The sequence below is a fragment of the Equus asinus genome, chromosome 27 (assembly GCF_041296235.1).
Source record: "Equus asinus isolate D_3611 breed Donkey chromosome 27, EquAss-T2T_v2, whole genome shotgun sequence".
NCBI lineage: Eukaryota > Metazoa > Chordata > Mammalia > Perissodactyla > Equidae > Equus > Equus asinus.
Window position 1 is genome coordinate 24,017,182 of NC_091816.1, and position 17,236 is coordinate 24,034,417.

A 17,236-nucleotide genomic window follows, 5' to 3' on the forward strand; every position below is an offset into this window, starting at 1 on the left:
TGCCTGATAGAAGTATGGCAAGTTGCTTTCTTTTGTTTGCCATTAGCCTGGAGTATCATCTTCCATCCCTTTGCTGTGAGCCTGTGTTTGTCTTTGGAGCTGAGATGTATTTCCTGGAGGCAGTGTATGGTTGGGTTTTATTTTTTAATGCATCCTGCCATTCTGTATCTTTTGATTGGAGAATTCAATCCATTTACATTTAGAGTGATTCTTGGTATATGAGGGCTTAATGCTGCCATCTTATCACTTGTTTTCTGGTTGTTCTATGTTTCCCTGGTTTCTCGTCCCATGTGTTTCTGACTGCCAATTCAGTTTGATGGTTTTCTCAGTTTTCTCTTTATTTATCATTTGTGTGTCTGTCCTGATTTTTTGTTTAGTGGTTACTGTGAGGTTTGTATAAAAGATCTTATAGATGAGATAGTTCATTTTCTGATAGCCTCTTATTTCCTTAGTCTAAACAGTTTCCATCCCTGTCCTCTTCCCCAACTAAGTTATTGTTGTCACAACTCATTCTGTTTTGTCAATTTGTGGTTAAAATGAAGTGATTAGGTTTAGTTTTTATACTTTCCTTTTATCTTTAAAGTTATAATTGTTTAATAACCTATGCTGATAGACAGCTGCAGTTTTCTGGTTTTGTCTCCCTATTTATCTCTTTGCTCTCAAGGCTTTGTAAACCCTTTTTTTTTTTTTCAAGTATGAGGGCTGCCTTCATCATTTCTTGGGGGCGAGGGGGGGGTCCTTGTGGTGATGAATTCCCTCAGCTTTTGTTTATCTAGGAAAGATTTTATTTCTCCATCATATCTGAAGGATGTTTTCGCTGAATAGAGCGTTCTTGGCTGAAACTTTTTGTCTTTCAAAATTTCGAATATATCATTCCAGTCTCTCCTAGCCTGTAAGGTTTCTGCTGAGAAATCCGCTGAAAGCCTGATAGGGTTTCCTTTTGTAGGTTATTTTCTTGTGCCTTGCTTCCCTTAATATTCTTTCTTTGTCATTGACCTTTGCTAGTTTTGCTAATGTATGCCTTGGAGAAGGTCTGTTTACATTGATTTAGTTAGGAGTTCTGTTAGCTTCTTTTACTTGTAATTCCAGCTTCTTCCCCAGGTTTGAGAAGTTCTCAACTATTATTTCTTTGAACAAGTTCTCTGTTACTTTCTCCTTCACTTCTCCCTCTGGAATATGTAAAGTCCTTATGCTGCATTTCCTGACTGAGTCGGATACTTCTTGGAGAATTTCTTCATTTCTTTTTATTCTTAGTTCTCTCTCTCCTTCTCCATCTGAAGCATTTCTGTATTTCTGTCCTCTAAATTTCTAATTCTGCCCTCCATGATATCAGCTCTGTTATTTAAGGACTCCAGATTTTTCTTTATCTCACTGTGTTTTTCATCTCCAACATGTCTGGTTGGTTTTTCTTTATAGTTTCAATCTCTTTTCTGAAGAATTCCCTCTGTTCATTAATTTGTTTCCTGATTTTGTTGAACTGTCTTTCTGAATTTTCTTGTAACTCGTTGAGTTTTTTATGATAACTATTTTGAATTCTCTCTCATTTAAGTTGTAAATTTCTGTGTCTTCAGGATTGATTTCTGGGTGCTTGTCATTTTCCTTTTGGTCTGGAGTATTAATATACCTCTTCATACTATTTGATGGGGTGGATTTGTGCCTTTTCTCTGGTCACAGATTCCGCCTGCTGCCACTCATAGGGGGTGGGCAGGAGCTGTGTATTCTGAGCCCACCATGATCTCTGGCAGCTGTGCCTGTCCTTTGGAAGCTATGCTGACAGGGCCTGTTTGTGCTTGCCTACTCGCCACTGCTGCTTTACAAGCATGTGCACTGGTGCTCTGGTGGAGATCCCCTGCTCAGGCTGTTGGGCTGAGCTGGTGCACCAGGTGGAGAAGGGAGAGGCACTTTCTTTTGTGTGCATGACCCCATGCCCCAATTCTGCACTCACTGTCTGCCTGGCTTGGTGTGGACACCCTCATGATTCCTTAGTCCCCTCAGTGTAGGGTGTTGCTGTGGACTGGGAGACAACTCCAAGAGTGCACCTCTTCCCATGGAGAGCTGCCTTCTCTCCCTTCTTCTCTCAGGGTCACATGCCAGTGGCCATGCCATTCTGCCCCTGGATCACTGCTGCACAGGAAGGAGAGGCAATCCCCTTACCTTCTTCCACTGCTTCCTGGGGGCATCCAGCATCCCCACCTTCAGACGTATGGCTATGTGGATCTCTCAGACATCTTTTGTGTTGTGTGAGTGTTCTCTGTTGTTTTATGAATGTTGTTTTCATTGTTATCTTAGCAGGGAGAGACTAAGGGAAGAGCTCACTCCACCATGATGCTGATGTCATTCCAGTCAGTAGTTTTATTTTTGAACCTCATACAACTGACTCTTTTATATTGTCTCTACATTTTGCTTGAAAACTGACCAGTTCCTTTTTAGCTCATCTCTATATCCTGTCATATTATTGTGGATAAAATAAAACATTGATACTTTTAACATTCTCCATGGAGATCTGCTTAGCCAAAATCTACCAGTGGCAGTAGGTATTTTTTCCATTTTCCTTGTCACTGCAGCCAACAGTATTGGTAAAATTCTGCCACTTCATCTTCTTCATCAACAGTCTCCTCTAGGCCCTTCCAGCTCTACCTGCCACCTGGTTTCAAAGGTAGTGCTATGTATTTTAGGTTTTTGTTGCAGTAGTACCCCAGTTCCTGGTACCACATTTTGTATTAGTTAATATTGCTCTGATAACAAATTGCAAAACTTAGATGTGTAAAGCAACAACCTAGGATGACTAAAGACTAGGATCATAATGCCTACACATGGCCCCTGTATGTGGTTTGATTTCCTCAGAGCATGGCAGCCTCAGGTAGTCAGACACCCATGGTGGCCCAGAGCACCAAGCACAAGTATTCCAGCAAACACAGTCAGGCGGTGGTGACAGGCTGCATCTCCTTTTATTGCTGAGCCTTGAAAGTCACACTTTGGCTGTATTGTATTGGTTCACGCAATCACAAGTCTGCCCAGATTCACAGGAAGGAGATGGGAAGAATGTCACAGAATTTCTCATCTGACAGGTTGCTCATGAAGAAGACAAAGAAATTTAGTAAATTTAGCTGTTATTCCTTGAATTGTGACCTCTCGGTTACAAGTGTTGGATTTTTTTTTAACTTAAAAAAAATAACTCTAAATAGCAAACATCATTTATTTTTAATAGGGATCATGAATATGCCTACAAGATGGATTTTTTTTTAAAAGAACTAATGTTATATGAATAAGGATTTAATATGGCTTGAGATAGAATTTCCAATGATAGCATTACATGCAAATTTTATCAATGCTGTCAGTATCTCAGTGAGCTTAGGTGAAAGTAAAGCTGATTCTTCTAGTAAGTGGCATTAGATGGCTCGAGAAGTGGCTCTAGTGATGATGGATGTAATATTGAAATATTGTAAAGCGTTGAACAAAATTGTTTCATTAAAGAAAAGTAGGGAAAAGCAATAAATGTGAGTTTAAATATGTACATATTTGTATAAATATGTTTGTATCTCTGAAAGTTTATTCAAGTTAAAAATATTTTTAGATCTTAATTGGAAAAACAATGGATCGTATATTTGAGGTTGCCTCATACTAAAGTATATAGCCACTTTAGAAAAATATAATAGTAATACCTGGTATCAGTACCTAAAAATTCCATGTATACTTTTTCCATCAGGGAGAGTTAGAATGTAGTTTTTTTAAATGAATTAATTTGAACTTCCTCCTTTATTTTATTTTATTTTTTCTTGCTATTGCCTTATTTTACTTTTAAAAACTTTTCTTAAATGCCATTAGGAAAATAGCTTACTTTTAATTCTCTTTAGAATTTAATTTTAAAGGCTTTCCTATATGGCTAATCTAGAAACCAATAAATTCTGCAAAATGCATACTTCTTGGAAGCAAGATAATTTAATTATGTGCAGCACATCCATATCTTTCTAAATGTGCTCTCATTCAGGTTTTGTCATTAACTTGCTGTGGTTTTCAACAAAATTACTAATAATTAATTTCCTCATTTTTCCTATCAAGAAGCCACTCTTAATCTTTTGTGGGTGTGTGTGTGTGTCTATAATCTTTGATAGTCTTCAGTTTAGACATAGGGAGGTGGACTTACAGTTTTTGTGACCCTGCTCAAATGATTTAGTTTTTCTGCATCAGTCACATTTTTAAATGGAGGTGAAAAATGCCTTTTCCCCTTAACAGCACTGTACTTTTAAGCCGAAACATTCAGCAAGCTTAATACTTTTAGGAACTTCTAACAAATGTTTAGTAATAATTGTGACTTACTGAAAATTGTTATAATATGGAAATGTAAGAATTAAGCATGTTGATAAAAATTTCATTTGAGAGTCATGGTATGCAAAATACTTTTCTTGGTTAAAAACTCCTTTTATATAATATATTCATTTTGACTTATGTATAGTCAGGAGTAAAATGTTTGACTTTTACAGTAGAAGTATTTGTTTCAATGCCAATATTAAGACCATAAATCTTTTGTAGTAAAAATATTTTCCAATTAAGTTGAAAGTTTAAAAATATTCTGGGTTTGTTTTTGCCATTTTCTAGCCATTGTTTCCATCAGTCATTGCTGAGAATGTTTTATTTTTTGAAGTTTGCCCTCCAACTAACAAAAACTGTCTAAATTAAGTATTGTATCAGTAACCTCAGCCAGAAGTTTCTAACCTCTCCTACTATTAGGCTGCTGTAGGGAAATATAAAATGGACATGACAAAGGCATTTTCATAAATTATACCTGCTGTAGAGGCAGTGCCATGTACGTTTCTTGTTAAAATAGTTTTGTTGTTTTGTGTATAGTGTTTATTGCCAAAGAACCCCGTGAGCATAGAACTCTAGCTGCCTCTGAATTTTTTCCTACATAATTGTAGTCTGGATGTCATTAATGTTATTTCCTACATATCTTTTCATGAACAAATATAGTTTCCACTTTTCAGAGTTAAAGCCTGTACTATCATATTGCTGTGCCACTTTGTTTAGCCATTTTTTCTTTTTGTATTCATTTCTGTAGCTTTTCTGCAATTAGATAAAAAAGGACCACAAAAACATCACTTTGATCAGCCTTCAGTAGCACCTAGGAAGAACTACTCATTCACAAGAGAGGAGGTGAGACAGATTGATCGGGAAAATCAGAGGCTTTTGAAAGAACTCTCGAGGCAGGCTGAAAAACCAGGAAGCAAAAGTATGATTCCTAGAAGATCGATTGGTCATCCCCCTAAGTTATATCATAGTGCTGTCAACAGACAGAGGGAACAACAAAGGATTGAAAGAGAAAATTTGGTAAGTGACTGAAATTTTTTAGTCATTAAAGAAAATGCATTTTTACTGTTTTGTAAGTCCAATTTATAGGAAACCCAAATACAGCCACATTTTCAAACTTAATTATATAAAAGGTAGGTATAGATATGTATGGCATGAAATCCATAATGAGCTGTGAGTCTGAGAGTTACAGTATGTGTTTTTTTAATCCAATAAACCATATTTTAAAGGAATAGAAATGAAAGTACTAAAGGCTCCATTATTTATTTGACTAGATCTATTAAATTGCTACAGTAATACAGGAAATGGTGTCCAAGGGTCAGATACATATATCTTCTGTGAAGTATTCAGTCACTAGCTAAATCTGTTTCACTTTATTGTATCCTTGAAAGCTAAAATAGTTTATATATCATTTATTTTAAAGGATAAAGACATTCTTAGGTCAATTTTGATGGTCTGCCACTTAAATGTATGAAAGATATTGATTTTTAAAAATTGTGTAGTAACACTTTGATGTTCTAAAGAATATATATGGAAACTGTTGAAAATCTTCATATTAAAAACTATTCATAGCAATTTCTTAATAAAATTCGGTTCATAGTATTTGCCCATATTTACTGAGCTCTTACTAAATGCCAGGCAGTGTTCTAAGTATTTTCAAAGTATTAGCTTATTGAATCCTGACAATAATTCTTTCAGGTAGGTACACATCTTACAGATGAAATAAATGAGGCCTAGAGGGGTTAAATAATTAGCCCAAGGACACAGAGCTAGTATGTAAGTGGCTGAGCCAAAATTTTAAACCCAGGTAGTGTCTTACACTAAAATTAGACGCTTAATGAGCACACAAATTCAGAACTAAAATAATTTATAAAGCTGTTACTGAATTACTAAAACACTTTCCACAATTCATCATCATTGTGTTTCATCACCAATATAGCCTTATTTCACTATGTACTTACCTGAACTTGTAACAACTCTTGTAAATTTCTTTTTTTTGCCATCACTAACACCAGGAGTTGGGGAGCTGGGGTGGTATATCCACAAAAAGTAGTAAAGTCTTAAACCCTTCAGGAGGGCTACCCTGCCTGTGGCAAGGAATAGATAACAACAAAGCAAGTTGAAATGAGGTCGGTGGTAGTTAGCTATGTGATAGCTTTCTGAGCAGCCCATAGCAGTATTCAAGAGTCGCTCAGGATTTATGAAAATCTGAAATTACTGTATGTCCTTTGGGTTTACCTGTTTTGTTTGTTTTCACTCTCCCACATGGCCCTGGAGCCTATTTTATTTATTTAAACAAGAAATTGCATACGATTTTATAAATTTGAGTTCATTTAATCTTCATAGCAACCTTATGACATAGTTACTATTGTCATGGGGGAAAAAATGAGACATTGAGTGGGACACAGGGACTTCCTCAAGGGCAGATAACTAGCAGGCAGCAGAATCATGTCCAGGTTACCTACCTTTGGAGTTACTTTTTTTTTTCTTTAATGGCTTTTTTGAGGTATAATTCACATACTATATTCATTTAAAGCATACAATTCAGTGGGTTCTGGTATATTGTATTATCAATTTTTAAGTTGTTTTAAACTACATAGGGACCAGCCCCATGGCTGAGTGGTTAAAGTTCCATGCACTCTGCTTTGGCAGCCCAGGTTCACGGGTTTGGAGCTTGGCTGCGGACCTACTCCACTTAGCAGCCATGTTGTGGAGGCATCCCGCATACAAAGTACAGGGGGATTGGCACAGATGTTAGCTCAGAGCTAATCTTCCTCAAGCAAAAAAAAGTGGAGGATTGGCAATGGATGTTAGCTCAGGGCAAGTCTTCCTCACACACACATACCCAATATATATATATACATATATATAACACATAATATTTGCCATTTTAACTATTTGTAAGTATTCAATTCAGAAGCATTAATTGTATTTACAGTGTTGTGCAACCATCATTATTATCTATTTCCAAAACTTTTCTCATTTCAGTTTTTACTGATAAAACAGTTACTCTCCATTCCTTCCCTTCTCCTCAGCCCTTGGTAACTCCTAATTTACTTTCTGTCTCTATGAATTTGTGTATTTTAGATATTTTATATACGTGGAATAATACAATATTTGTCATTTTGTTTCTGGTATTTCATTTAGCATGTTTTCAAGATTCATCCATGTTGTTCCCTGTATCAGAACTTCATTTCTTTTTAATGGCTGAATAATATTCCATTATATCTATATAGCACACTTGCCTACATATGTGCACACACACATTTACACACTTTTGTAGTTATTTCTGTGTCAGATGTACTGCACAACAGCGTCTGTTACTTCATAATTTTTATGATTTGTACCCCTTCCTTTGCTCCGTCTCCAGTGATAGATACCAATTCAGATAGCTAACAAGCATGATGACTAAAGCAGTTCTGTTCCAGGACTCTTACATTAGCTTGTTAGCAATCCAGAATCTCTTTAGACTGACATACTTCAAGACAAGAAGTAGTTCTGTGCAGAGAAGGTAGAAAAGGAGAGCAAAGATGTTGTATAAAATTGAGTCCTGTCTTTAGACTTAAAAAGATATTGTTAATTTGTCTTTCTGGTGAAGTTTGAGATCTTTGTAATTTGTTTCAATAAGCAAATATTACCTTTCTGTCTCATTCAGAAGCGAAATAAAGGAATAATGAAGAAAAAATAATTTTATCCAGTAGAGGGCATCCTTGCTACATATAGACTGAATTATATTAGAACTGTAATATTTCCAAACAGGAGACTAATTTTTTAATTCATCAGTTTTGAAATATTCTTAAGTCATATCTCCTTATCCTCATTTGAACATAATATGAATCTTATTTTTATGAGCACGAGAATAGTCTTAGCAGAAGAAGAGGGGGTCAGTAAGGAAACTTAGTTTATACTTCACTTTACCCTCTGAAAGAAATAAGATTATTTCCTTCTTTTAAATGTATGCAGTTTCCTGAGCTGTGAAAGAAGTGGGAGAGGCAACAGTAATTGAAGCAAAATTAGGCAATAAGTTAGATTCCTGAGGGAATGTATCAGGATTACAGCCTAGACTTCAGATGGAGTTAACTTATTATTACTTTTTTTTTTTACTTTCTAAGAGAAAAAAAAATATGTAGTTATTCAATTTTAAATCCAGAGAAGTACAAATAAGTAAACAATAAAAGTAGAATACACTCTTTATACTTAGGAGTTCCTATGTTAAAATATTATTATTATTTTTTTTTATTAATGTTATGATAGATTACAACCTTGTGAGATTTCAGTTGTACATTATTGTTAGTCATGTTGTGGGTACACCTCTTCCCCCTTTGTGCCCTCCCCCCAACCCCCCCTTTTCCCTGGTAACCACGGATCAGATCTCCTTGTCAATATGTTAACTTCCACCTATGAGTGGAGTCATATAGAGTTCGTCTTTCTCTGACTGGCTTATTTCACTTAACATAATACCCTCGAGGTCCATCCGCATTGTTAAAATATTATTTTTAAAATAAAAGTACTGCATGTATAAGTTTAGAAAATTCAGACCATTCGTAAAAATATTAAACGAAACATAAAATCCTCCCGTCCTCTTCTGTTCTTTGTCTGCTGCTCTAGGGGAGTAATTTTAGAGCTCCCAGATAGAATGTGAAAACGACCAAGGGAGACTGATGTGTTGTCATAGCAAACCTCAGACCTGGCATGAGTGTTCATCCGTCGGTACCTTTGTTCTAAGATCTTGACATAAGTTATAATTCACTCAGTATGGTTTTCCTTCTTCTCTGGTTCTTGTCTATTCTCTCCTTCCAGAAGAAAGAAGGCCAAGGATAACTAAGTGTGACTCCAGCTATAGAACAATATGAGGAACAGTCCTGAATTCCCCTGACCACAGGACGCTTGTTACTCGTTAATGACCTCCAGGGTCTTTGCTTTATCACTTCGCAAGCAATAAAGCACCCCTCCTCTGCTGACAGCTGCAGAAATCAGTAACATGTTATTTGCTCCTTCATTTGTTTCAGCCTTTCTACCTCAGAAGATGGATAGGATTCAGGCTGGGTTAATTTTCTTTCCAAAAGAATGATACTTCCTAGATAGAAAAGAATATTTGGACAAACTATTTTGGGATTCATTATTAGAATCTCATTTGAGTAGCCGTTTTAAGATTTTGTAAACCATAAATTGGATGATAAGTAACCATTCTTATTTTTCAATTCATTAAATAGATATTTGTTTAATGTCTGCTATGAGCTATGTAAGATACTGGAAGTCATGTAATTTATAACTTAGCTAGGAAAATAATACTATTGCATGTCAAACAACTAGAAAATAATACGAAGAAATATTAATGACAGCAGTAATATTTAATACCTCCTTACTATATGCCAGGCACTGTTCCGAGCACTTTATATGCATTACCTCACATATTACTCAAAACTGACTCTTCGAGGTCATATTGTTAATATTCCTATTAAGTCATTTGACCAAGGTCTCACCATCAGTGGCAGAGCCAAGATTTAAATCCAGGTCTTTGACTAGATAGCTTCGCTTTTTATCACTCTATTACAAGTGGTAAAATGTTTTGAACTATCATTTTTAAGTTTTACCCAGGAGTTATAAATTGCTGACTAGATTGAAATGCACAAACTTTTTATTTTAGGGTTTATAATGTAATCAGTACTTCATCTTTTGATATTGTTTGTACAAGCAAGAGCAATTTCTATATGAAATCATTCCTTAGGTTTTGCTTGACTTGTTATGTTCATATGACACACATGTTCCATGTGATTTGGGTAGCTGAGCCAAATCATTTCTCTCTCACTTCCCCAAGTTTCTACTTGTAAACTTGGTAAGTGATGTATGAGGGCTATGGAATGGGTTTACTTTTTGGCTTATTGTCAAATTGTTTCAAAATTGATTTCAATTATATTTATGTATTTTACATCTGATGAATAAGCATTGCAATTTTCTTATAATTTAAAAGAGAAAAATACACATCCAACCAAATAAATAAGTTTAGGGAATTAGGATTTTATCTAAGAAATACTGATGAGCCAGCCCTGGTGGCCTAGTGGTTAAGTGTGGTGCGCTCTGCTTCAGCATCCCAGGTTTGGGTCCTGGGCATGGACCTACACCACACTTATGTCAGTGGCCATGCTGTGGTGGCAGCGCATATACGAAAAGAGGAAGGTTGGCAGCAGATGTTAGCTCAGTGCGAATCTTCCTCAGCAAAAAAATAAAAAGTAAATTGAGACTTCTGCCAGCAAAAAAGCAAAATCAGTCGTTAATTGAAACTATCGAGTTTTCTGTCCTGTCCATTCCACCCTGCACAGCCCAATGGGTAGTTAATAGGATAATCAGATAAAACAGCGAATGTTGCTCTGCCCAGTAAAATCCATTGACAGTGTGATACACAGGAAGTTTCCTACTCGGTTATGAATGTCTTAGTCAGACATGCAGTAGTAGTGTCTGCCCAGGAAGTTATGAATTACATGACAGGATGGTATTTTATATTTTTTCTTCTATTCCTTCCAGTGGCTCATAGTAGCTATAAATGTAGGTAGAGAAGATAGAGTCTTAAGAGGTTTTACCACCTAAATTATACAGCTTCTCTGTCTACAAAAAGAGAAAGACAATATGTTATGATGGAAAAACCTAGACTTTACAGGTGGAACCATGTATAAATCATATCAGAGAACCACCAACTCTAGTTGGAGAAGCCTTCACTGAGGAGTTGGCTCTTTTCTAGCCTTTGATAGCTAAAAACGGAGGGAGGGCATTTCATGCCAAAAGAGTGGTGAGTGGGCTGGCTTCTCTCCGCTGGTCTGTCTGCTTCTTTGTGTGTTCTGCACCTCTGCCACTTGTCTCCAGGCTCAGTTTATTTCTCCAACACCTTCCCTCTCTCCCTTTTCTAAACGGCTCTTCCCCTGAATATTTTGACTTGTTCTGCCATCTCGCCCTTCTCTGGAATCGCTCAGGAACACTGATAATGGAACCTCAGAATAGAAGGGCAGGGGCGAAACTGATAAGAGAAAAACGGTGGAGAAAAAATTCTGGAGATAGTTGGTGGTGATGGTTCACAATGACGTGAATGTGCCAAATGCACGGAACTGTGTGCTTACAAATGGTTAAAATTGTAAATTTTAGGTTATGTATATTTTACTGCAATAAAAAGGAAACTAAGCTGGGGAAGAAAGAAAAAAGGTTGCACAGAGAAAACTTGTCCTCTGACTGAATTCATGAGGCTGATTTTTTAATGTGACTCTTAGGGCAGAACAGCATTTTTTTTTTCAAATAAAGATCAACTTGCCACAGAGAAAGTTTAAATCAATAAAGAAAATAATAAAACACAACCATGGATCAATTCCAAATCCATTTGGTCTACTTAAATATTCCTTTCTCGGTGAAAATCCAAAGAAACTTTCACCTTCTGCTTTGGGAAGAAAGAAAATAAAATTAGGAACATTACGCATTAGAGCCATACTGAATTGTATTAAAGAAACAATCACGATATTGGATACTGTGTTGCCTCAGCTAGTTGGTGTATATATCCTTTAGTAGTTCATTTTCAGACTTCTTAACAGCAAAAAAAGGCTTTTTTCAAACTAAATTTTATGCTGAATATTTAGTATATAAAACAGACAATCCAGAAAGCACAGCTGGGCTGGTAGAAATTAAGAGAGGGAAGCCTGAGGGCGCTGCCCACTGGGCCTTCCCGCCCTGTCCTGGTAGCCCTGAGGCACTGCTGGAAAGCAGCCAGGTTGAAGGTTGCGGCTCTGTGCTCATATGTTGAATTTATGTAGCTTAGATAAGTTCATGTCATTTCCAGGGTTGAACACTAGACTCTTAACATTATTCCTTCCCTTACGTCATTTCTATGAGAAAGTCCAGTTTAATGTATTTTAACTTAGAGCACCGTATCTAAGATTGTAACCTGACGTAAAAGAAGAGAGATGTGCCTGTAATCAGTTGTTAAAATCGTAATAATACAGGTTTTAATTAGCTGTAGGAAAGGAGAAAACCCTTAGATTTTCCTAAAAGTTTATTATTTGAAATACTTTTTTAAATGGTATGTCAGCTGTGATGTAAGTCTTTTCTGCTTTATTTCATGAATTTCAGGTGCTAAAAAGTACTTATTTGTCTTTGCCATTTTAAAAACTATGGTTACTTATCTAATGTTGACTTTCAAATTGATTCTCTTTAAATGAAGGCTTTATTGAAAAGGCTTGAGGCTGTGAAGCCAACAGTGGGGATGAAACGCTCGGAACAGCTGATGGACTATCATCGCAACATGGGTTATCTCAGCTCATCACCATCCTCAAGACGAGTGCCATCGACCCTCGGCCAGTATAGCCCACTAAGTAAGCGCATTCACAATTACTTTGTACTTGTTGGTATCTTTTACCCTTTTTAAAAAATATAACTTACATTCTTAGGAAAGAGTTTTAAAATGCTGACTTCTGGAATGCATTCTGTTATTTTTCACTGTTATGCTTTGTTTTATTTGTGTTCACTTAATTTCAGATTTCATTTACAGCATGTAATGGCAACATAGGAAAGAAACTAGGGTGAAGCAGTTGAAAATATCAATAGTTTCTTAGATAATGGAGAGACTTTGAATTTCAATACATTTATTAAAAGAAGAAATGAATAGATATGAGGTTTACGGGTTGTTGAAACATTCCCCCTACCCGGTTAAGAATTATTAGTAATATCTTCCAGCCCTTATATGTGCTTTATCTTCCTCATTAGCTAACTAAAACACAAATTAGCAATCTGTAGAGTCATCAGTTATAATCCCTCTTACTGCCTGTTATAGGATCAGTCACACACCTAGCTGGTGGTGTAGCCCAGAGAATGTAGGCATAGAGTAACCGCTTAGTGCTAGGCTACGCGACACATAGAAAGGCCAGGAATTTCCCTTTACAGAAGTCTGTCATGTATGCATTCTAAACTATAAAAAGTAGGAGCTGATACTAAAAGAAAGTTGGAACCACTTATAATGCCACAGCTTCCTGGTGTTCGTGTGAGTCTTAAACAGTCAAATGACTCTTAATTCCATTCATTCATTCGCCAAGCATTACTTCATTGGCGTAGTGACTAATGTAGGTCTTGTTCCAATAACTCATACTTGGTATTCTGCCTTGAATGTGGTAAATTATTTGTTGAATAGGTGTATAAATGGTTATACAAAGATTTTTGCTTTTTTTCTTTTCGCTTGAATCATTTGAGAAGCTGTTTAAAACATTTATTCCCACCCCAAAACTATTGAATCAGAATCCCCTAGTGTAGACTCTGGGTATGTTTGTTATTATATTTTGAAGTTCCACAGGGATTCTGAACTGCATTTCTGGTTGAAAATCATATTAGACTATTAAAAACACTCATGAGACAGGGAAAAGAATATAGTCTGGACTTAAAATTAGGAAAGGAAGTTTATCAGATGATGATTTATGTGTTTAGTTTAAAGAATTCAAATTATTTCTTGTTCTTCATAAATTTTCAGGAGGAGCTTCCAGGACATCCAGTGCCACCAGTGGGCTCAGTTGTAAGAGTGAGCGACCAGTTTTTGACACATCCAGCGGCCTGTTGCTAAGACCTAAGCCCCCTAATGTCCGTACAGCTTGGTTATAAAAACTCTTTACCTTAAACATTGTTCATCCAATTCTTACTGAAGTGCTCTTGTATATTACTATAATTCTCTGTGTAAACATCTGTATACTGTTTTAAGCAATTGAAGGTGTACAACAGCAACTTGTAATTTATTATAATTCAATGCAAAATTGTTTTCAAAAAGACAATTTAATGTAAAATCAGTGTTTCCTATGAGGATGTATTTATATGAGATGTATGTGTATTAATAGAGAAATGGTAGTATGCATATGTTTTCTCTATGTAGAAATAGATTCAGCTGTCCCACTGACAGAACAGTTGTGATGGTATCACCGCACATTGGACCCAGGATGTAAACTAGTTGTCATTTGATTTTTTTTTCATTTCTTGTAAGAGTTAAACCATGAGCATAGCTCCCAAATTTGACTTGGTTTTATCTTTGCTTTAGAACTCAGGTGGTGTGACTCATAACTTGATGTAAGACAGTCACACTTTCTTATGAAACGTCTTGAAATTTATTTTTATTGGTGGAGCTGATTTAGATCTGGTGAGCAGATTGAGCGAAACTCGTACGGGGGCAGTCCTTGTGATGCACCAGAGGTATCCACTACCTCTGTAGAAGTGCGCTGAGGTACATCTTAAAAACTTGATCAGTCATTCCAAATGATTGCAAACTAAACATTAGAAAGTTCAGCTCAGAAGCTCCTCGTTCGTGTTTGTAACACGTTCAGGCAAAGTGCCATTAATGACTTTGAGAAATGAGGTCGGCTTTAGAGCTCCGGTCTGCTGCATTGTCAGGAGTTTGTCCAAGGACCAGATCATCATAAGCAAAAGCTAGTATTTGTTGAATCAGCAAAATAGCACCACCAGTTCGAAGAGCCAAGAAGCAGATCTTGAATTGTGTCAGAACAGTGTTTTAAGTGTTGCTGTTAACAAGTTGGTATATTTACTATTTACTGTATTAAGAGAGACGATAAAAAAGAAATGCATTGTCTCATAGCTTTAGAAATTCTAGCTAGTGTTTTAAGGGCTTAAAAAGAAAACTAAAATATGAATGATAAAGGAAAAAAATCACCTATTTGTTGAGGCTACTTTCAATGTCAGCTCATTTCTTGTTTTGTTTGGGTTTGGGCTTTCGGATTGAATCCTGGAAGTATCATTTTTGCTGGTCCTGCTTTTAAAGGCCTAGTAAACTTAATGGAATTAGCAATGGCAAATAGCATGTAATATAGTTGACTTTGGAAATTAGAATATTTTTCTGTCAATCTATAGGCTCTTATTTCATACAACAGAGTATATTTCAGTCCTGTTTGTGTCCGCTGTCCTAGTTCTCACTGTTGTTCATTAATGGCCTTTCAGTACACCCTTAGAATGTATTGGAAAGTTTCTATATTAAGCGCCAAACCTTTCCTTTTTTAACATGAATTATTTATTTGTAGCCACAATAGGAAGATTTGTTTTTTATTTTGGGGGTTAATTCAAGCTCTGTAACATGTATGCTGAACTTACTTTCTTAACACCTTTGGCAGAAAGCCAAACTGCATTTTACTATAAACACAATTCACAATTTCTTGGTCTTCATTTGTATCAATAGGTTTTATTTAGGATAGGGCACGTTAAGCCAGGAACAGCGGGGTTAAAAAATTCATGTAAACACAACCTGATGATGAGATTTTTATGCTATAGTGTTCATTGTCATTTGATGCTCTGTTCTGGTGAAGAAGTTTTTGCATCATTTAATGCTCTGCTTTATATTTAAACTTTAGCTACACTAAACCAAGGTTTTGTTTTGTTTTTTAACTTATTGCACTTTTAGTGTTTGTATAACAACCTATCTTGAAGGAAAGATAAAATAATGCTGAATTTAAAACTCAGCATTTGAACATGTGCCCCATGGTAAGTTAGCCAGTTTTTTAAATTGATTTTTAAGTTGTTAGGGAAAAAATATATATGAAACCTTTAATGTTCATAATGGCATTAGTTTCTGAGTGCATTGTGTATGGTCATGGTCTTTGCTGCCGTATATCAGGATACAACACATAATTCCATAGATAAAGCTGTACTTTGATTTAGATAGTGATTTTGTGCCTTTAGATTTTACTACTTTGACAGGGGAGGTTCATCTAAGTGTTACTGATAACAGGCTTTCAACTTGAAGTAAAAGTCAGGAAGAGCAACAATATTCATCTTGTCAAGGCAGAATTTACAATTCCGTTGTCATGATTACTTCATATGATAAATAGAAGGATAGGAGTTGGAAAGTGTGATAATCTCTGATATAAGTCAAGATACTTTGAAGTTGTTATGGTTTAAAGGGCATTTTTATGAAGGAATCATAAGGATACTATTTTCATTTTCAAGAACCTAAAAAAGTGAAGAATCATCTAGCACTACTTTATATTTGGTTCACTTGTACCTAATATATACACGTTGAAGATTTATGTCGGCAGTTAGAAATTACACCAGTCCGAAGTCTAAAATTATTAGGCAAGATTCTTATTGAGAGTTATTGTCTTATCTGTCAAATGTTAATGTTACCTCCTTTTTAATAAGATTCTATGAAAGATTTTGAACTATAAAAATTATTTCCTAAGGGATAGCTATAATCTCATGCTTCCCCTATTGCTTGGAAGCCGCTTTCTTAGCTACTACTCCAAATAAAATGTTCTGGTTTGCTTATAAATATAGTGTAATGCAGTTTTCAACCCATTAATCCAAATGTCCAAAATGGATATCTAGGCAAACTCTAAAAAAGGTCATTGTGATGGATATGACTGTGTGCTTCTCATCTTCAGATTCAAACACTGCACACTGTGAAACGTATTATGACCAATATAAAGTTGGAGACACAAGTTTATTATATTTTAATAATTAAATTCATAAAATGTTTAATATCTTAAATGCCAAAGCCTTAATCTACAAATGATTGTATACCATCCTAGAAAACATGCTTAATGCTAATGGCTACTTTATTTCCACGAATAAAGATTAGTAAGAAACTTAAAAATCAAGATCCTTTTTTAATTTCTCAGTCCATTGTAATGTGTTTTAGGCGTGAAGAACTAGCTTGGCCCAGTGAAGAAAGAAAGAAGAGTGAAAGGTAACTGAGTGTTGATCCTATGTGTGTCTCTCAAATGCATTGCCTTGTTCCCATTTTAAAAATTAGAATAATAACTTTTATGTGCCTTACAAGACTAAGAATTAGTGAGGATGAAGTTGGAAGGAGGGTATTTGTTATATCTTTGAAAGTATGACATTTATGTGGGAAAGAGTTAGCTTATAATTATGTTCTTGATCAACATCTCATTAAACCACATCATCGAATTTGTTC

At 35.7% G+C, this 17,236-nt stretch overlaps 1 protein-coding gene across 4 annotated transcripts in view; it reads left to right on the forward strand.

The window, feature by feature from the left end:
* Positions 1-16,912, forward strand: part of CFAP97 (cilia and flagella associated protein 97) — a 36,614-nt gene extending 19,702 nt beyond the window's left edge. For all 4 annotated transcript variants that reach the window (XM_014839511.3, XM_014839513.3, XM_014839514.3 and 1 more), the window contains exons 3-5: positions 5,057-5,325; positions 12,503-12,653; positions 13,799-16,912. In XM_014839511.3, coding sequence (XP_014694997.1) covers positions 5,057-5,325; positions 12,503-12,653; positions 13,799-13,926 — 548 coding nt within the window. In that variant the 3' untranslated portion in view covers positions 13,927-16,912. The remainder of the gene's footprint in view (positions 1-5,056; positions 5,326-12,502; positions 12,654-13,798) is intronic.
* The last annotated feature ends 324 nt before the right edge of the window (positions 16,913-17,236 follow it).